The sequence below is a fragment of the Ranitomeya variabilis genome, chromosome 4 (assembly GCF_051348905.1).
Source record: "Ranitomeya variabilis isolate aRanVar5 chromosome 4, aRanVar5.hap1, whole genome shotgun sequence".
Taxonomy (NCBI): Eukaryota; Metazoa; Chordata; class Amphibia; order Anura; family Dendrobatidae; genus Ranitomeya; species Ranitomeya variabilis.
The window spans coordinates 972,827-995,083 of record NC_135235.1 but is presented as its reverse complement, the minus strand read 5'-3'; the positions used below and the strand labels follow the sequence as shown (position 1 = coordinate 995,083).

Below are 22,257 nucleotides of genomic sequence, written 5' to 3'. Positions count from 1 at the left end.
CACGGAACACATACCAGAATTCTGTCAGACAACATGACATCAGTGGCTTATATCAATCATCAAGGAGGAACAAGATCGGGAACTCTCATGTCTATAGCCGACGACATCCTAACTTTGGCCGAGGAACCTCTTCTGTCCCTATCAGCGCTACATGTCAGAGGAGTGGACAATTCAAAAGCAGACTTCCTCAGTCGTCGTACCCTCCACCAAGGGGAGTGGGTTCTAAATCATCAAATATTCAAAATGATAACCGTGAAATGGGCATCTTCTGTCCCTATCAGCGCTACATGTCAGAGGAGTGGACAATTCAAAAGCAGACTTCCTCAGTCGTCGTACCCTCCACCAAGGGGAGTGGGTTCTAAATCATCAAATATTCAAAATGATAACCGTGAAATGGGGTATACCCGAAATAGATCTCTTCTCTACAAGAGACAACAGGCAGTTAAAAAGATTCGCTTCAATGTTCCGAACCGACAGTCCCGATATTCTCGATGTCCTCCAGGTTCCATGGACATTTCAGAAAGCATATGCTTTTGCTCCATTGATACTTCTTCCAACGGTAATCAGGAAGATAAGGGAGGACAGAGCGAACATGATCCTGATTGCCCCATTTTGGCCAAAGAGACCATGGTTTTCCCTGCTCAGAGCCATGTCGATCTCCGATCCATGGATTCTCCCAGAGGATCAGGATCTTCTTTACCAGGGACCCTTCAACCACCCTCATGTGAAGGGTCTACGGTTGACAGCCTGGAATTTGAGAGGCAGCTGATAAAACTAAGAGGCTTCTCTGATAAAGTAATTAATACCTTTATTGTTAAGTAGGAAAAAATCCACTATATCTATCTATGTAAGATTGTGGAAAAAATTCCTAAGTCTCTATCCATCGGCCTTGTCGAATGAAATTCCTGTCTCTACTATTTTAGAATTTCTCCAGAGAGGACATGATTTAGGCCTTTCAGTTAGTACTTTAAAAGTACAAGTTCTTCTCTAGGGGCCTTGTATAGTCACAACGTTGCGGGTGATAGGTGGATAGCCAGATTTATTTCAGCCTGCCAGAGATCAGAATCAGTTCAAATTCCCCACTTACCTCCTTGGGATGTTAGTCCTCGAAGCCTTGACAGGTCACCCATTTGAGCCACTACACTCAGCTCACATTAAACACGTTTCCCTCAAGACTGCTCTTCTTGTCGCTTTAGTGTCGGCAAGAAGGGTAAAGGCCCCGTCTCACTAAGCGATTTACCAACGATCACGACCAGCGATATGACCTGGCCGTGATCGTTGGTAAGTCGTTGTGTGGTCGCTGGGGAGCTGTCACACAGACCGCTCTCTCCAGCGACCAACGATCAGGGGAACGACTTCGGCATCGTTGAAACTGTCTTCAACGATGCCGAAGTCCCCCTGCAGCACCCGGGTAACCAGGGTAAACATCGGGTTACTAAGCGCAGGGCCGCGCTTAGTAACCCGATGTTTACCCTGGTTACCAAAAAAAACAAACAGTACATACTCGCCTTTCGGTGTCCAGGTCCCTTGCCGTCTGCTTCCTGCTCTGACTGAGATCCGGCCGTACAGTGAGAGCAGAGCGCAGCGGTGACGTCACTGCTGTGCTCTCACTTCTCACTGTACGGCCGGCAGTCAGTGAGAGCAGGAAGCAGACGGCAAGGGACCTGACGGACATCAGATGGCAAGTATGTATTGTTTGTTTTTTTTTACATTTACGCTGGTAACCAGGGTAAACATCGGGTTACTAAGCGCGGCCCTGCGCTTAGTAACCCGATGTTTACCCTGGTTACCAGTGAAGACATCGCTGGATCGGTGTCACACTGATTCAGCGATGTCAGCGGGGCCTCAACGACCAAAAAAAGGTCCAGGCCATTCCGACACGACCAGCGATCTCGCAGCAGGGGCCTGATCGCTGGTACGTGTCACACATAGCGAGATCGCTACTGAGGTCGCTGTTGCGTCACAAAACTAGTGACTCAGCAGCGATCTCGCTATGTGAGACGGGGCCTTAAGTGACATACAGGCATTATCAGTAGATCCTCCTTTTCTGTCAATATTTCCAGATAGAATTGTCCTGAAAACAGACCCTTCCTACCTACCTAAAATGTGTACTAAATTTCATAGATCTCAAGAAATTCTTCTTCCTTCCTTCTATAATAACCCTACAAATCAGGAGGAAGAAAGGTACCATACTTTAGATGTGAGAAGGGCTGTAATAGCTTATCTAGACAGAACTAGCGCCTGGAGGAAGAGCAGGGCTCTCTTTATTTCCTTCCAGGGTCAAAGAAAAGGAGCTGGAGTTACAAAAGGCACATTATCCCGATGGATTCGGGAGGCGATATACCTGGCCTATTCGTCTAAAGGGGAGAATCCACCTGAGACTGTAAAGGCACATTCAACCCGGGCGATAGCATCATCTTGGGCTGAACGAGCAGAAGTTCCAATAGAACTAATATGTAAGGCCGCAACCTGGTCTTCTCCTACTACCTTCTATAATCACTATAGACTGGATCTATCTGCCTCCACTGACTTGTGTTTCGGTAGATCAGTTCTTAACACGATAATCCCCCCCAAATAACTATCTCTGAAAGTCTCTCAGTGGGTGCTGTCGTGGCGAAGAGAAAACACCGGATTACTTACCGGTAATGCTCTTTTATAGAGCCACGACAGCACCCCTTCACTTCCCTCCCGTATATATTAGTTTGCATAGGAGCACTGTTAGGGGTGATTGGTTCTTGTAGTTAAACATGATTAAGTTAAGTAAAAATAAAATGATGATATAGAATTACCTACTAAAACGGTGGGCGGTTCCTCGCAATCTCTGTAACTCAAACTGTGGGAGCGAGGGGGACCGCCCCTTTTATCTCTCCGTAGGGTTTCCTGTTCCTAGGGGCGGATCCCCTCTCTCAGTGGGTGCTGTCCTGGCTCTATAAAAAAGCATTACCGGTAAGGTAATTATTATTATTATTAATAATAATAATAATAATAATAAGTAATCCGGTGTTTCCCCGTCATCTCCTTATTACAGCTATTCCCCCGCCATCTCCTTATTACAGCTCTCCCCTGTCATCTTAATACAGCTCTCCCCCCACCTCCTTATTACAGTTTTCCCCGTCATCTCCTTACTACAGCTATTCCCCCCCCCACCTCCTTATTACAGTTTTCCCCCCTCATCTCCTTATTAGCAGTCTCAATGAATGTTCTGTGGAATCCGGCTGTATGTGAGTGCCAGGCGAGGTTACAGCTGCCGCTCACTGTGTACTGATGCACTGCTGGATCGGTTGCCGGGCGAGGTTACAGCTGCTGCTCGCCATGTACTGATGCACTGCCGAGGCGGCTGTCAGTCAGTGGTAGGCAAGGTTTCAGCTGCCACTCACCATGTACTGATGCACTGCTGAGCCGGCTGTCAGTCAGTGCCAGGCGACGTTACAGCCGTCGCTCACTATGTGTTGATGCACTGCTGGGCCATCTGTCAGTCAGTGCCGGGCGAGGTTACAGCTGCTGGTCACCATGTACTGATGCACTGCCGAGCCGGCTGTCAGTCAGTGGCAGGCGAGGTTACAGCTGCCGCTCACTATGTACTGATGCACTGCTGGATCGGTTGTCAGGCGAGGTTACAGCTGCCGCTCACTATGTACTGATGCACTGCTGGATCGGTTGTCAGGCGAGGTTACAGCTGCCGCTCACTATGTACTGATGCACTGCTGGGCTGGCTGTCAGTCAGTGCCGGGGGAGGTTACAGCTGCTGCTCACCATGTACTGATGCACTGCTGAGCCGGCTGTCAGTGCCGGGCAAGGTTACAGCCGCCGCTCACTATGTACTGATGCACTGCTGGGCCGGCTGTCAGTCAGTGGCAGGCGAGGTCACATCTGCCGCTCACTGTGTACTGATGCACTGCTGGGCCAGCTGTCAGTCAGTGCCAGGCGACATTACAGCTGCTGCTCACCATGTACTGATGCACTGCTGGGCCAGCTGTCAGTCAGTGCCAGGCGAGGTTACAGCTGCTGGTCACCATGTACTGATGCACTGCTGGGCCAGCTGTCAGTCAGTGCCGGGCGAGGTTACAGCTGCTGCTCACCATGTACTGATGCACTGCTGAGCCAGCTGTCAGTGAGTGCCGGGCGAGGTTACAGCTGCTGCTCACCATGTACTGATGCACTGCTGAGCCGGCTGTCAGTCAGTGCCGGGCGAGGTTACAGCTGCTGCTCATCATGTACTGATGCACTGCTGGATCAGTTGCCGGGTGAGGTTACAGCTGCTGCTCACCATGTACTGATGCACTGCTGAGCCGGCTGTCAGTCAGTCCCGGGTGAGGTTACAGCTGCTGCTCACCATGTACTGATGCACTGCTGGATCAGTTGCCGGGTGAGGTTACAGCTGCTGCTCACCATGTACTGATGCACTGCTGGATCAGTTGCCGGGTGAGGTTACAGCTGCTGCTCGCCATGTACTGATGCACTGCTGAGCCGGCTGTCAGTCAGTCCCGGGTGAGGTTACAGCTGCCTCTCACTGTGTACTGATGCACTGCTGAGCCGGCTGTCAGTCAGTGCCGGGCGAGGTTACAGCTGCTGCTCACCATGTACTGATGCACTGCTGGATCAGTTGCCGGGTGAGGTTACAGCTGCTGCTCACCATGTACTGATGCACTGCTGAGCCGGCTGTCAGTCAGTGCTGGGCGACGTTACAGCTGCTGCTCACCATGTACTGATGCACTGCTGGGCCAGCTGTCAGTGAGTGTCGGGTGAGGTTACAGCTGCTGCTCACCATGTACTGATGCACTGCTGGGCCAGCTGTCAGTCAGTGCCGGGCGAGGTTACAGCTGCTGGTCTCCATGTACTGATGCACTGCTGGGCCAGCTGTCAGTGAGTGTCGGGCGAGGTTACAGCTGCTGCTCACCATGTACTGATGCACTGCTGGGCCAGCTGTCAGTCAGTGCCGGGCGAGGTTACAGCTGCTGGTCTCCATGTACTGATGCACTGCTGGGCCAGCTGTCAGTGAGTGTCGGGTGAGGTTACAGCTGCTGCTCACCATGTACTGATGCACTGCTGGGCCAGCTGTCAGTCAGTGCCGGGCGAGGTTACAGCTGCTGGTCTCCATGTACTGATGCACTGCTGGATCAGTTGCCGGGTGAGGTTACAGCTGCTGCTCACCATGTACTGATGCACTGCTGGGCCAGCTGTCAGTGAGTGTCGGGTGAGGTTACAGCTGCTGCTCACCATGTACTGATGCACTGCTGGATCAGTTGCCGGGTGAGGTTACAGCTGCTGCTCACCATGTACTGATGCACTGCTGAGCCGGCTGTCAGTCAGTCCCGGGTGAGGTTACAGCTGCTGCTCACCATGTACTGATGCACTGCTGAGCCGGCTGTCAGTCAGTGCCGGGCGAGGTTACAGCTGCTGCTCACCATGTACTGATGCACTGCTGGATCAGTTGCCGGGTGAGGTTACAGCTGCTGCTCACCATGTACTGATGCACTGCTGGGCCAGCTGTCAGTCAGTGCCGGGCGAGGTTACAGCTGCTGGTCTCCATGTACTGATGCACTGCTGGGCCAGCTGTCAGTGAGTGTCGGGCGAGGTTACAGCTGCTGCTCACCATGTACTGATGCACTGCTGGGCCAGCTGTCAGTCAGTGCCGGGCGAGGTTACAGCTGCTGGTCTCCATGTACTGATGCACTGCTGGGCCAGCTGTCAGTGAGTGTCGGGTGAGGTTACAGCTGCTGCTCACCATGTACTGATGCACTGCTGGGCCAGCTGTCAGTCAGTGCCGGGCGAGGTTACAGCTGCTGGTCTCCATGTACTGATGCACTGCTGGGCCAGCTGTCAGTGAGTGTCGGGCGAGGTTACAGCTGCTGCTCACCATGTACTGATGCACTGCTGGGCCAGCTGTCAGTCAGTGCCGGGCGAGGTTACAGCTGCTGGTCTCCATGTACTGATGCACTGCTGGGCCAGCTGTCAGTGAGTGTCGGGCGAGGTTACAGCTGCTGCTCACCATGTACTGATGCACTGCTGGGCCAGCTGTCAGTCAGTGCCGGGCGAGGTTACAGCTGCTGGTCTCCATGTACTGATGCACTGCTGGGCCAGCTGTCAGTGAGTGTCGGGTGAGGTTACAGCTGCTGCTCACCATGTACTGATGCACTGCTGGGCCAGCTGTCAGTCAGTGCCGGGCGAGGTTACAGCTGCTGGTCTCCATGTACTGATGCACTGCTGGGCCAGCTGTCAGTGAGTGTCGGGCGAGGTTACAGCTGCTGCTCACCATGTACTGATGCACTGCTGGGCCAGCTGTCAGTCAGTGCCGGGCGAGGTTACAGCTGCTGGTCTCCATGTACTGATGCACTGCTGGGCCAGCTGTCAGTGAGTGTCGGGCGAGGTTACAGCTGCTGCTCACCATGTACTGATGCACTGCTGGGCCAGCTGTCAGTCAGTGCCGGGCGAGGTTACAGCTGCTGGTCTCCATGTACTGATGCACTGCTGGGCCAGCTGTCAGTGAGTGTCGGGCGAGGTTACAGCTGCTGCTCACCATGTACTGATGCACTGCTGGGCCAGCTGTCAGTCAGTGCCGGGCGAGGTTACAGCTGCTGGTCTCCATGTACTGATGCACTGCTGGGCCAGCTGTCAGTGAGTGTCGGGTGAGGTTACAGCTGCTGCTCACCATGTACTGATGCACTGCTGGGCCAGCTGTCAGTCAGTGCCGGGCGAGGTTACAGCTGCTGGTCTCCATGTACTGATGCACTGCTGGGCCAGCTGTCAGTGAGTGTCGGGCGAGGTTACAGCTGCTGCTCACCATGTACTGATGCACTGCTGGGCCAGCTGTCAGTCAGTGCCGGGCGAGGTTACAGCTGCTGGTCTCCATGTACTGATGCACTGCTGGGCCAGCTGTCAGTGAGTGTCGGGCGAGGTTACAGCTGCTGCTCACCATGTACTGATGCACTGCTGGGCCAGCTGTCAGTCAGTGCCGGGCGAGGTTACAGCTGCTGGTCTCCATGTACTGATGCACTGCTGGATCAGTTGCCGGGTGAGGTTACAGCTGCTGCTCACCATGTACTGATGCACTGCTGAGCCGGCTGTCAGTCAGTGCTGGGCGACGTTACAGCTGCTGGTCTCCATGTACTGATGCACTGCTGGGCCAGCTGTCAGTGAGTGTCGGGCGAGGTTACAGCTGCTGCTCACCATGTACTGATGCACTGCTGAGCCGGCTGTCAGTCAGTGGCAGGCGAGGTTACAGCTGCCGCTCACTATGCACTGACATTCTCATGTGAGGATTTTTTTTTGTTTTACATCAGCTGATGGTTTGTTGCAGTGTATGAGTGCAGGTAAGTAATTAGCCTGGACTAATGTCACAGCTCTGCTCATTCCGGATTGTGCAAGTTCCAGCAGGTGTTCAGCGGTGAGAGCAGGACTAGATCAGGACCAGTTTGCTAATTATTGGGTGATGAGTTACTGATCTCTGATCTAGTTTTGGTCTGTGCCCCGGTGCTAGAATTGGTTGGTGTTGCCCTATGGGTGTCTGAGTCCAGGCAGAGTCTATCTCGGACATGTCTCCATAACATTTATTTACGTAGGACTTGTCCTTTTATTTCTCTTCTGTGGTCGTCTGACATGCGTGCCCAGGATGCAGTGCTGGAACAGAGGTGGCACTGCCTCATTGAGAGCAGGCAGTGATGTCTGAGGACTTGTGGTGCAGCACAGATCCGTCATGGCAGACCCTGTCCCTCGCCTGTCGGCTGTCTCTGCTCACAGGATGCAGATAACATGGCCTCGCTGTTAGACCTGTCATTTATGGTTTCCTCCGGATGGCAATGACTGGCAGCCTCATCCTGCTCAGTGTCTGCTGCTACAACAGTCATTTGCTGCTTGGGATCATACTCGGAAGATTGGGCCCTAATACTCAGGACAGCTGATAAGATCATGGCAGTTCACATAAGGTTTTGAGGGCAGGTTGTCCCTCAAGTCAGGGGAAGGCATTTTGGATTTGCTTTGGCCCCTGACCCTCTAGAAGCTTTCTCTTCTCCTAGTGAACTCTGAGAGGATCAGCGGGATGGTGGTTTGCAGGTGTTCCACTTCAGCAGGGCCGTTTGGGTGATGATTGGTAATTTATTACCCCCAACATCCAGATCTTCAGGTTTGTTAAGGGTTTCTTCCACTTACAGACACTGCTTCTCTACAGATCTTCCCTGGTGGCTTCTTCTTATTCGTCAGAAATCCTTGATTGGTGTCCTTCCTGAAAGTCATGAAATCTACAAAATCTCAAAAATTGCTGTAATTCCACTATCTGCAGCAGAACCGCAAGACCTTGAGCTAGAGGTAGGTGGGATTTTTAGATTATTAGTGTAGTTCTCACTGCAGCTAGGTAGTGGCGCTTATTGCACGGCTAGGACTGGCATATGGCATGGCCACCCTGACCTGCCATATCCGCTGACACTTTTTTCTCCTTGTTTGCTGCATGTACGGCCGCCCTCCTCCCTCCCTCTGCTGCATGTACGACCGCCCTCTCCCCCTCTGCTGCATGTACGACCGCCCTCCCCCCCTCTGCTGTGTGTGCTGTACCGCCCTCCTCCCTCCCTCTGCAGTGTGTGCGGGACCGCCCTCCTCTCCCCTTCTGCAGTGTGTGCGGGACCACCCTCCCTACCTCTGCTTTGTGTGCGGGACCGCCCTCCCTCCCTCTGCTGTGTGTGCGGGACTGCCCTCCCTCTGCTGTGTGTGCTGTACCGCCCTCCTCCCTGCCTCTGCTGTGTGTGCTGTACCGCCCTCCTCTCTCCCTCTGCTGTGTGTGCGGGACCGCCCTCCCTCCCTCTGCTGTGTGTGCGGGACCGCCCTCCCTCCCTCTGCTGTGTGTGCGGGACCGCCCTCCCTCCCTCTGCTGTGTGTGCGGGACTGCCCTCCCTCTGCTGTGTGTGCTGTACCGCCCTCCTCCCTGCCTCTGCTGTGTGTGCTGTACCGCCCTCCTCTCTCCCTCTGCTGTGTGTGCAGGACCGCCCTCCTCCCTCCCTCTGCTGTGTGTGCGGGGCTGCCCTCCTCCCTCCCTCTGCTGTGTGTGCGGGGCCGCCCTCCTCCCTCCCTCTGCTGTGTGTGTGCGGGGCCGCCCTCCTCCCTCCCTCTGCTGTGTGTGCGGGGCCGCCCTCCTCCCTCCCTCTGCTGTGTGTGTGCGGGGCCGCCCTCCTCCCTCCCTCTGCTGTGTGTGAGCGGGGCCGCCCTCCTCCCTCCCTCTGCTGTGTGTGTGCGGGGCCGCCCTCCTCCCTCCCTCTGCTGTGTGTGTGCGGGGCCGCCCTCTCTCCCTCTGCTGTGTGCGCGGGGCCGCCCTCCTCTCCCCTCTGCTATATGTGTGGCTGCCGTCTGTTCACCCTCTGCTGTGCCCTCCTTTCACCCTCTGCTGTGCCCTCCTCTCCCCTCTGCTATATGTGCGGCTGCCCTCTGCTCCCCCTCTGCTGTGCCCTCCTTTCACCTTCTGCTCCCCCCTCTGCTGTGCCCTCCTTTCACCCTCTGCTCCCCCTCTGCTGTGCCCTCCTCTCCCCTCTGCTGTGCCCTCCTTTCACCCTCTGTTCCCCCTCTGCTGTGCCCTCCTTTCACCCTCTGCTATATGTGCGGCTGCCCTCTGTTCCCCCTCTGCTGTGCCCTCCTTTCACCCTCTGCTATATGTGCGGCTGCCCTCTGTTTCCCCTCTGCTGTGCCCTCCTTTCACCCTCTGCTATATGTGCGGCTGTCCTCCTTTCACCCTCTGCTGTGCCCTCTGTTCCCCCTCTGCTGTGCCCTCCTTTCACCCTCTGCTATATGTGCGGCTGCCCTCTGTTTCCCCTCTTCTGTGCGCTCCATTCACCCTCTGCTATATGTGCGGCTGCCCTCTGTTCCCCGTCTGCTGTGCCCTCCATTCACCCTCTGCTATATGTGCGGCTGTCCTCCTTTCACCCTCTGCTGTGCCCTCCTCTCCCCCTCTGCTGTGCCCTCCTCTCCTCTCTGCTGTATGTGCGGCTGCCCTCTGTTCCCCCTCTGCTGTGCCCTCTGTTCCCCCTCTGCTGTGCCCTCCTCTCCCCTCTGCTGTATGCGCGGCTGCCCTCTGTTTCCCCTCTGCTGTATGCGCGGCTGCCCTCTGTTCCCCCTCTGCTGTGCCCTCTGTTCCCCCTCTGCTGTGCCCTCTGTTCCCCCTCTGCTGTGCCCTCCTCTCCCCTCTGCTGTATGCGCGGCTGCCCTCTGTTCCCCCTCTGCCGTGCCCTCTGTTCCCCCTCTGCCGTGCCCTCTGTTCCCCCTCTGCCGTGCCCTCTGTTCCCCCTCTGCCGTGCCCTCTGTTCCCCCTCTGCCGTGCCCTCTGTTCCCCCTCTGCCGTGCCCTCTGTTCCCCCTCTGCCGTGCCCTCTGTTCCCCCTCTGCCGTGCCCTCTGTTCCCCCTCTGCCGTGCCCTCTGTTCCCCCTCTGCTGTGCCCTCCTCTCCCCTCTGCTGTATGCGCGGCTGCCCTCTGTTCCCCCTCTGCCGTGCCCTCTCTTCCCCCTCTGCTGTGCCCTCCTCTCCCCTCTGCTGTATGCGCGGCTGCCCTCTGTTTCCCCTCTGCTGTATGCGCGGCTGCCCTCTGTTCCCCCTCTGCTGTGCCCTCTGTTCCCCCTCTGCTGTGCCCTCTGTTCCCCCTCTGCTGTGCCCTCCTCTCCCCTCTGCTGTATGCGCGGCTGCCCTCTGTTCCCCCTCTGCTGTGCCCTCTGTTCCCCCTCTGCTGTGCCCTCTGTTCCCCCTCTGCTGTGCCCTCTGTTCCCCCTCTGCTGTGCCCTCTGTTCCCCCTCTGCTGTGCCCTCCTCTCCCCTCTGCTGTATGCGCGGCTGCCCTCTGTTCCCCCTCTGCTGTGCCCTCCTCTCCCCTCTGCTGTATGCGCGGCTGCCCTCTGTTCCCCCTCTGCCGTGCCCTCTGTTCCCCCTCTGCCGTGCCCTCTGTTCCCCCTCTGCCGTGCCCTCTGTTCCCCCTCTGCCGTGCCCTCTGTTCCCCCTCTGCCGTGCCCTCTGTTCCCCCTCTGCCGTGCCCTCTGTTCCCCCTCTGCCGTGCCCTCTGTTCCCCCTCTGCCGTGCCCTCTGTTCCCCCTCTGCCGTGCCCTCTGTTCCCCCTCTGCCGTGCCCTCTGTTCCCCCTCTGCCGTGCCCTCTGTTCCCCCTCTGCCGTGCCCTCTGTTCCCCCTCTGCCGTGCCCTCTGTTCCCCCTCTGCCGTGCCCTCTGTTCCCCCTCTGCCGTGCCCTCTGTTCCCCCTCTGCCGTGCCCTCTGTTCCCCCTCTGCTGTACATGCAGCTGCCTCCTCCTGATCTTTTGCTGGCTTTTCCTTGGGTTTCGCCTGCTGCTGCCGTCACTAATACACTGAGGATTAGTGGAGTTGTCGGGTGATCCCCGCACTGCTCGTCTTGGTGTGCAGGATTGCACAAGAACTCCACAATGATGTGTGAAAGTATTTCTCCACATTTATTATTACTTGTTCTTAATTCAATGGCATCTTAATCCCTTTTCGCGGTGGCCATTTTCCGTATTTACGTTTTGATCTTTCCTACCGTTCCAAGAGCCATAGCTTCTTTATTTTTCAGTTTTTTGCGTACTTTAGAAAAACGCCGTTCATTTTATCATGTAATGCTCTAGAAAACAGGAAAAAGATGCCAAGTGTGTTGTCATTGTAAAATAAGTGTAATTTCCTGCCCCCCCCCTTTGGGTGAGTAAAAATCTGGAAATCTTAAAAAAATAAAAAAAAAAAAGAAAAAGCCAAAAACATTTTTTTCTTTTTTACAATTTCCAAATTTTTACTCGCCACTTAAAACAGAAATCATATTTGCTGCCACGTTTTACCATTTAGTGAACATGGTAAATGACAAATGCAAAAAACCTTTGGAAAATAGCACTTATTACCGTATGCAATTTCAACACACTTGGCATTTTTTTCCTGCTTTCTAGAGCGTTTTTCAGGATCAGGGGCTACATTTTTTTGCCGTTTTTTGCGCCGTGATCTAACGTTTTTATTGATACAATGTTTCAGTTGCATTTTATTGCAATGTTGCGAAGGCCAAAATATATTCTGGCGCTTCAATTTTTTTTTCTCATTTTGCTTCTTAGGCTGTGTTCACACGTTGCAGATTATTCGCGTTTTTGTCGCGTTTTTTCCCTATAAAAACGCTATAAAACCGCAAATAATCTGCTTATATTATGCATCCTATCATTTTTAATGAATACTGCACTTTTTGTACACATGATGCGTTTTTTTCCGCGGTAAATACGCATCGCGGTAAAAAACGCAGCATGTTCATTAATTTTGCATTTTTTTTGCGGATTTCCCACTTAAAATGCATTGGGAAGTGTCCGGAAAAAACCGCGGCAAAACCGCGGCAAAAACGCACGCGGTTTTCTTGCGGATTTCTTGCAGAAAATGTCCGGAATTCTCCAGAATTTTCTGCAAGAAATCCTGAACGTGTGCACATAGCCTTAATGTTCTGATTATTTTAAGGTATATTTTGATAAATTGGACTTTTAAGAACGCAGCAGTAAAAAAGTGTATTTTTATTTTTTTTATTTTGCAAACCGGTGGGAGATATGAACATGTTGTGTGTTTGTTTTTTCATACTTTTAAACACTTTTTTTTTCTTTTTACTTTATTTTTACCCTACCCCTAATCCTTAGCTTATGTTCATACGTGTTGTTTTTGTTGCTTTTTTTTCTTAATGCAAATTTTAAAGGGAACCTGTCACCCCCCCCCCCCCCAGGCTTTTTTAACTAAAAGAGCCACCTTGTGCAAACGCTGAAATAATCGTTTTATAAAGTGCCCCTCATACCTGAATTTGTCAGGGGGGCATGTCTTTTCCCCCCTGACAAACAGCTCCCAGCCGTCACTCAGGGCCTCCGTGCGCCTCCTCCATTTCCTTCATGAACGCCCCCGGCGCCTGCGCTGTAAGTTCGAAGGGCAGCGCAACTGCGCATGCCCGAAAAAAACTTTCAGGTATGAGGGGCACATTATAAAATGAATATTTCAGCGTTTGCAGGGACCCGAACTGAAAGAGCCACCTTGACAGAATGCTGCATTAGTGCTGCACAAGTTGGCTCTTTTAGTTAAAAACGCCTGGGGGGGTGACCGGTTCCCATTAAGCTTCATTTTACAGTACCAGCAACGTCTGAGATTTAAGAAATCTCTTGCACACAGCTTGTTTTTTTTTTCCTGACTGTTTTGTCAAAGCATGGTTTATGAAAAATGTAGCATGTCACTATTTCAGCGTCATTTTTTGTTTTTGTTTTCCCCCTCACCCATTAAAAGCAATGGGTAGTGCTAAAATCTGATGAAGTTGAATCAGCTTTGTCTTTTTATGCACTAAACTATAGCAGCATGCCCAAGATACAAATGTACCCTGACAAAAAAAGCAGCAATAAATATAAAAAACACAGCAAAAACGCAACGTGTGACAGCCTCAGGGAACTTTAACCCCTTAATGACCGCCGATACGTCTTTTAACGGCGGCAGTTAAGGGTACTTAAACCACAGCGAAGTTAATTAAGTTAAGCGCCCCCCAGAGTACCCCCGGCAACCGAGACCACAGAGAACATGATTCGGGTCGGTTTTTACCGGCCCCCGAGTTGCGATCGCCGGTAATTATCCGTTTACCGGCGGTCGCAAAAAAAAAAAAATGAAGCGATTTGCCATTTAATTTCTCTGTCCTCTGTTATACTTACCGGTGTCCCCGGGTCCTCCTTCCTCTCCTGGCTACCGGCTTCTTGCTTCAGTAAGAAAATGGCGGGGAGCATGCGTAGTGCGCCCGCCGTGATCTGCCGGCCAGCAGAGGAAGATTTCTTCCTCTTTTTTATTTTGGTCACTGTGAGATCCTATCACAGTGATCAAAATAAAAAAAAATAAAAAAAAGCAAAGAACCCCCCCTTTATCATCCCCTTAGTTAGGAAAAAATAATAAAATAAAAAAATGTATGTATTTCTATTTTCCAATTAGGGTTAGGGTTGGCATTGGGGTTACGTTTGGGATTAGGGTTAGGGTTGGCATTAGGGTTACGTTTGGGATTAGGGTTAGGGTTGGCATTAGGGTTACGTTTGGGATTAGGGTTAGGGTTGGCATTAGGGTTACGTCTGGGATTAGGGTTAGGGTTGGCATTAGGGTTACGTTTGGGATTAGGGTTAGGTTTGGGATTAGGGTTGAGATTAGGATTAGGGGTGTGTTGGGCTTAGGGTTTTGGTTATGGTTTGGGATTAGGGATGTTTTGGGGTTAGGGTTGTGATTAGGCTTATGGTTTGGGTTGTGATTTTGATTATGGATCGGGTTGGCATTAGGGTTAAGGGTGTGTTGGGGTTAGGATTGGAGTTAGAATTGCGGGGGTTTCAACTGTTTAAGTACATCAGGGGGTCTCCAAACGAGACAGCCAAGTTTGCGCTCAAAAAGTCAAATGGTGCTCCCTCCCTTCTGAGCTCTCCCGTGTGCCCAGTGGTTTACCCCCACATATGGGGCATCAGCGTACTAAGCTTTTGGGGTCCGGTTTCTCCTGTTACCCTTGCGAGAATAGAAAAAAAAAATGGGGGGCTAAAAAAATCATTTTTGTGGGGAAAAAAAAAAGATTTTTTATTTTCATGGCTCTGCGTCAAACGTCTGTGAAGCACTTGGGCATTCTAAGTGCTCACCACACATCTAGAGAAGTTCCTTGGGAGGTCTAGTTTCCAAAATGGGGTCACTTGTGGGGGGCTTCTACTGTTCAGGCACATCAGGAGCTCTGCAAATGCAACATGACGCCCGCAGACCAATCCATCTAAGTCTGCATTTTAAAAAGTCACTACTTCCCTTCCGAGCCCCGATGTGTGCCCAAACAGTGGTTCCCCCCACACATGGGGTATCGGCGTACTAGGCCCATTACGGAACTTATCTAGATGTGTTGTGAGCACTTTGAACGCCCAAGTGCTTCACAGAAGTTAATGCAGAGTTGTGAAAATATATATTTTTTTTTTTCCACAAAAATGATTTTTTATAGCCCCCAATTTTTTCTTTTCCCAAGAGTAACAGGAGACATTGGACCCCAAAAGTTGTCCAATTTGTCCTGTTAATCTTGGGAAAAGAAAAAATTGGGGGCTAAAAAAAAACATTTTTGTGGAAAAAAAAAATATATATATATATATTTTCACAACTCTGCATTAACTTCTGTGAAGCACTTGGGCGTTCAAAGTGCTCACAACACATCTAGATAAGCTCTTTGGGGGGGGTCTAGTTTCCAAAATGGGGTCACTTTGTGGGGGGTTTCTGCTGTTTAGGTACATCAGGGGCTCTGCAAATGCAACATAACGCCCGCAGACCATTCTATCAAAGTCTGCATTCCAAAACGGCGCTCCTTCCCTTCCGAGCTCTGCCGTGCGCCCAAACGGTGGTTCCGCCCCACATATGCGGTATCAGCGTACTCAGGACAAATTGCACAACAACATTTGGGGTCTAATTTCTCCTGTTATTGTGAAAATAAAAATTTGGGGGCGAAAGATCATTTTTGTAGAAAATATTTGATTTTTTTTTTTCACGGCTCTACGTTATAAACTTCTTTGAAGCACCTGGGGGTTTAAAGTGGTCACCACACATCTAGAAAGGTTCCTTAAAGGGTCTAGATTCCAAAATGGTGTCACTTGTGGGGGTTTCCACTGTTTAGGCACATTAGGGGCTCTCCGAACGCAACATGGCGTCCGATCTCAATTCCAGCCAATTCTGCATTGAAAAAGTCAAACGGTGCTCCTTCACTTCCAAGCTCTGCGGTGCGCCCAAACAGTGGTTTACCCCCACATATGGGGTATCGGCGTATTCAGGAGAAATTGCACAACAACTTTCGTGGTTCATTTTCTCTTTTTACACTTGTGAAAATAAAAAAAATTGGTTCTGAAGTAAAAGGTTTGCAAAATAAAGTTAAATGTTCATTTTTTCCTTCCACATTGTTTCAGTTCCTGTGAAGCACGTAAAGGGCTAATAAACTTATTGAATGTGGTTCTGAGCACCTTGAGGGGTGCAGTTTTTAGAATGGTGTCAAGTTTGGGTATTTTCAGCCATATAGACCCCTCAAAGTGACTTTAAATGTGAGGTGGTCCCTAAAAAAAAATGGTTTTGTAAATTTTGTTGCAAAAATGAGAAATTGCTGGTCAACTTTTAACCCTTATAACTTCCTAACAAAAATTTTTTTCCAAAATTGTGCTGATGCAAAGTAGACATGTGGGAAATGTTATTTATTAACTATTTTATGTGACATAACTCTCTGATTTAAGGGCATAAAAAAGCAAAGTTTGAAAAATGCAAAATTTTAAAAATTTACACCATATTTCCATTTTTTTCATAAATAATCGCAAGTAATATCAAAGAATTGTTACCACTTTCATGAGGTACAATATGTCACGAAAAAACAGTCTCTGAATCAGCGGGATCCGATAAAGCGTTCCAGAGTTATAACCTCATAAAGTGACAGTGGTCAGAATTGTAAAAATTGGCCCGGTCATTAAGTACCAAATTGGCTCTGTCACTAAGGCTAGGGTCACATTGCGTTATGTGACCGCGTTTAACGGACTACGTTACACCGCGGCATAACGCGGTGTTAACGTAGTCCGTTAACGCCGCCATAGCCTGTAATGGTGAACGCGTCGCTAGCGCCCACCCACATTGGGCGTGCGCTAGCAATGTGCCGTCATTTGAGTGGATCGGGGATCTGCGCTAGCGGGATTGGCTAACGCGATCCCTTTTGGGACATTGCGTTAGCGCAGTCCGTAGCGCCATGCGCTAAACGGACTGCCTTAACGCAATGTGACCCTAGCCTAAGGGGTTAAGCTGCAATTATCCGATCACTTGTGCTCTTCATCAGCACTGCTTTATATAGAGAAAATCATGATTGCCTATGAACGGCAGCTAAACGAAGGCTTTCACAGGAGAATCGTAATGACAGGCATGGGGGTCGTTAGTGGACCCCTGGCTGTCATGGCAGCTCATCTATACAAGAGAAAAACAGCCGCACTCAAGTCTTTGCGTTTATGTAGAAAGTTTAGTTGCTTTTATTCACGTGTACAAGCACCAACAAATAACTTTAAAAGAAAAAAGGGTGATTGTTGTCCGCAAAAAGTTCTTGGTGGTGCCTGTACACGTGAATAAAAGCAACTCAACTTTCTACATAAACGCAAAGACTTGAGTGCGGCTGTTTTTCTCTTGTATATTTGGCTTTGGATGTCCAGCCGGCACCTCCCGTCCTGAACTTTACAGTGTGCACATCATATCTCCCTCTGCATGGCAGCCCATCGGCGCCCCCACGATCACGTAGTGAGCGCGTGGAATAACACCCCCTGCCATCGTCTGTTAAACTCCGCTGTCAGAGATTGTCAGCGGGATTTAACAGGTTAAGAGCTGACAGCAGTAAGAGGAGCTGAGCCTTCATCGTACCCGGCAGACACTGTTACATCATCATCATCATCATCTACATCTAACAGCAGTGAGAGGAGCTGAGCCTTCATCATACCCGGCAGACACTGTTACATCATCATCATCTACATCTAACAGCAGTAAGAGGAGCTGAGCCTTCATCATACCCGGCAGACACTGTTACATCATCATCATCATCATCTACATCTAACAGCAGTGAGAGGAGCTGAGCCTTCATCGTACCCGGCAGACACTGTTACATCATCATCATCTACATCTAACAGCAGTAAGAGGAGCTGAGCCTTCATCGTACCCGGCAGACACTGTTACATCATCATCATCATCATCTACATCTAACAGCAGTGAGAGGAGCTGAGCCTTCATCATACCCGGCAGACACTGTTACATCATCATCATCTACATCTAACAGCAGTAAGAGGAGCTGAGCCTTCATCATACCCGGCAGACACTGTTACATCATCATCATCATCATCATCATCTGCATCTAACAGCAGTGAGAGGAGCTGAGCCTTCATCATACCCGGCAGACACTGTTACATCATCATCATCATCATCATCATCATCTGCATCTAACAGCAGTGAGAGGAGCTGAGCCTTCATCATACCCGGCAGACACTGTGTTACATCATCATCATCACTACATCTAACAGCAGTGAGAGGAGCTGAGCCTTCATCATACCCGGCAGACACTGTGTTACATCATCATCATCACTACATCTAACAGCAGTGAGAGGAGCTGAGCCTTCATCATACCCGGCAGACACTGTTACATCATCATCATCTACATCTAACAGCAGTGAGAGGAGCTGAGCCTTCATCATACCCGGCAGACACTGTGTTACATCATCATCATCTACATCTAACAGCAGTGAGAGGAGTTGAGCCTTCATCATACCCGGCAGACACTGTTACATCATCATCATCTACATCTAACAGCAGTAAGAGGAGCTGAGCCTTCATCATACCCGGCAGACACTGTTACATCATCATCATCATCTGCATCTAACAGCAGTAAGAGGAGCTGAGCCTTCATCGTACCCGGCAGACACTGTTACATCAACATCATCATCATCATCTGCATCTAACAGCAGTGAGAGGAGCTGAGCCTTCATCATACCCGGCAGACACTGTGTTACATCATCATCATCTACATCTAACAGCAGTGAGAGGAGCTGAGCCTTCATCATACCCGGCAGACACTGTTACATCATCATCATCTGCATCTAACAGCAGTGAGAGGAGCTGAGCCTTCATCGTACCCGGCAGACACTGTTACATCATCATCATCATCTGCATCTAACAGCAGTGAGAGGGGCTGAGCCTTCATCGTACCCGGCAGACACTGTTACATCATCATCATCTACATCTAACAGCAGTAAGAGGAGCTGAGCCTTCATCGTACCCGGCAGACACTGTTACATCATCATCATCATCTGCATCTAACAGCAGTGAGAGGAGCTGAGCCTTCATCATACCCGGCAGACACTGTTACATCATCATCATCTGCATCTAACAGCAGTGAGAGGAGCTGAGCCTTCATCGTACCCGGCAGACACTGTTACATCATCATCATCTGCATCTAACAGCAGTGAGAGGAGCTGAGCCTTCATCGTACCCGGCAGACACTGTTACATCATCATCATCATCTGCATCTAACAGCAGTGAGAGGAGCTGAGCCTTCATCGTACCCGGCAGACACTGTTACATCATCATCATCATCTGCATCTAACAGCAGTGAGAGGAGCTGAGCCTTCATCATACCCGGCAGACACTGTTACATCATCATCATCATCATCATCATCTGCATCTAACAGCAGTGAGAGGAGCTGAGCCTTCATCATACCCGGCAGACACTGTTACATCATCATCATCACTACATCTAACAGCAGTGAGAGGAGCTGAGCCTTCATCATACCCGGCAGACACTGTGTTACATCATCATCATCACTACATCTAACAGCAGTGAGAGGAGCTGAGCCTTCATCATACCCGGCAGACACTGTTACATCATCATCATCTACATCTAACAGCAGTGAGAGGAGCTGAGCCTTCATCATACCCGGCAGACACTGTGTTACATCATCATCATCTACATCTAACAGCAGTGAGAGGAGTTGAGCCTTCATCATACCCGGCAGACACTGTTACATCATCATCATCTACATCTAACAGCAGTAAGAGGAGCTGAGCCTTCATCATACCCGGCAGACACTGTTACATCATCATCATCATCTGCATCTAACAGCAGTAAGAGGAGCTGAGCCTTCATCGTACCCGGCAGACACTGTTACATCAACATCATCATCATCATCTGCATCTAACAGCAGTGAGAGGAGCTGAGCCTTCATCATACCCGGCAGACACTGTGTTACATCATCATCATCTACATCTAACAGCAGTGAGAGGAGCTGAGCCTTCATCATACCCGGCAGACACTGTTACATCATCATCATCTGCATCTAACAGCAGTGAGAGGAGCTGAGCCTTCATCGTACCCGGCAGACACTGTTACATCATCATCATCTACATCTAACAGCAGTGAGAGGAGCTGAGCCTTCATCGTACCCGGCAGACACTGTTACATCATCATCATCATCTGCATCTAACAGCAGTGAGAGGGGCTGAGCCTTCATCGTACCCGGCAGACACTGTTACATCATCATCATCTACATCTAACAGCAGTAAGAGGAGCTGAGCCTTCATCGTACCCGGCAGACACTGTTACATCATCATCATCTACATCTAACAGCAGTGAGAGGAGCTGAGCCTTCATCGTACCCGGCAGACACTGTTACATCATCATCATCTGCATCTAACAGCAGTGAGAGGAGCTGAGCCTTCATCATACCCGGCAGACACTGTTACATCATCATCATCATCATCTACATCTAACAGCAGTGAGAGGAGCTGAGCCTTCATCATACCCGGCAGACACTGTTACATCATCATCATCTACATCTAACAGCAGTAAGAGGAGCTGAGCCTTCATCATACCCGGCAGACACTGTTACATCATCATCATCATCTACATCTAACAGCAGTGAGAGGAGCTGAGCCTTCATCATACCCGGCAGACACTGTTACATCATCATCATCATCTACATCTAACAGCAGTGAGAGGAGCTGAGCCTTCATCATACCCGGCAGACACTGTTACATCATCATCATCATCTGCATCTAACAGCAGTGAGAGGAGCTGAGCCTTCATCGTACCCGGCAGACACTGTTACATCATCATCATCTGCATCTAACAGCAGTGAGAGGAGCTGAGCCTTCATCGTACCCGGCAGACACTGTTACATCATCATCATCATCTGCATCTAACAGCAGTGAGAGGAGCTGAGCCTTCATCGTACCCGGCAGACACTGTTACATCATCATCATCATCTGCATCTAACAGCAGTGAGAGGAGCTGAGCCTTCATCATACCCGGCAGACACTGTTACATCATCATCATCATCTACATCTAACAGCAGTGAGAGGAGCTGAGCCTTCATCGTACCCGGCAGACACTGTTACATCATCATCATCATCTACATCTAACAGCAGTGAGAGGAGCTGAGCCTTCATCGTACCCGGCAGACACTGTTACATCATCATCATCATCTGCATCTAACAGCAGTGAGAGGAGCTGAGCCTTCATCATACCCGGCAGACACTGTTACATCATCATCATCATCTACATCTAACAGCAGTAAGGCTACTTTCACATTAGCGTCGGGAACAACCCGTCGCTGCGCGTCGGGCCGACGTTCCCGACGCTAGTGTGTTCTCCGCCGCACAACGGGGGCAGCGGATGCATATTTCCCACGCATCCGCTGCCCCATTGTGATGTGCGGGGAGGTGGGGGCGGAGTTCCGACTGCGCATGCGCGGTCGGAAAAAGCGGACCGTCGGGAGCAAAAAACGTTACATGTAACGTTTTTTTCTCCCGACGGACCGCTACCATACGCCCAAACGCCGCCAAACGCATTCACCGTTTGGAAATGCGTCGCAAATGCGTCGCAAATGCGTCGCTAATGTTACTCTATGACGAAACAACGTATCCAGCAAAAACTTTTGCTGGATGCGGCGTTTCGCAAAAACGACGCATTTGCGACGTATTGCAGTTAACGCTAGTGTGAAACTAGCCTAAGGCTACTTTCACACTAGCGTCGGGAACAACCCGTCGCTGCGCGTCGGGCCGACGTTCCCGACGCTAGTGTGGTCTCCGCCGCACAACGGGGGCAGCGGATGCATATTTCCCACGCATCCGCTGCCCCATTGTGATGTGCGGGGAAGTGCGGGGAGGTGGGGGCGGAGTTCCGACTGCGCATGCGCGGTCGGAAAAAGCGGACCGTCGGGAGCAAAAAACGTTACATGTAACGTTTTTTTCTCCCGACGGACCGCTACCATACGCCCAAACGCCGCCAAACGCATTCACCGTTTGGAAATGCGTCGCAAATGCGTCGCAAATGCGTCGCTAATGTTACTCTATGACGAAACAACGTATCCAGCAAAAACTTTTGCTGGATGCGGCGTTTCGCAAAAACGACGCATTTGCGACGTATTGCAGTTAACGCTAGTGTGAAAGTAGCCTAAGAGGAGCTGAGCCTTCATCATACCCGGCAGACACTGTTACATCATCATCATCATCATCTACATCTAACAGCAGTGAGAGGAGCTGAGCCTTCATCATACCCGGCAGACACTGTTACATCATCATTATCATCATCTACATCTAACAGCAGTGAGAGGAGCTGAGCCTTCATCATACCCGGCAGACACTGTTACATCATCATCATCTGCATCTAACAGCAGTGAGAGGAGCTGAGCCTTCATCATACCCGGCAGACACTGTTATATCATCGTCATCTGCATCTAACAGCAGTAAGAGGAGCTG

General features: G+C 50.8%; 1 protein-coding gene across 3 annotated transcripts in view; it reads left to right on the top strand.

Moving 5' to 3' along the window:
- Positions 1–22,257, top strand: part of INPP5F (inositol polyphosphate-5-phosphatase F) — a 227,765-nt gene that overhangs the window by 20,732 nt on the left and 184,776 nt on the right. For all 3 annotated transcript variants that reach the window (XM_077257866.1, XM_077257865.1, XM_077257868.1), the window contains exon 3: positions 8,165–8,301. In XM_077257866.1, the coding sequence (XP_077113981.1) occupies positions 8,165–8,301 (137 nt within the window). The remainder of the gene's footprint in view (positions 1–8,164; positions 8,302–22,257) is intronic.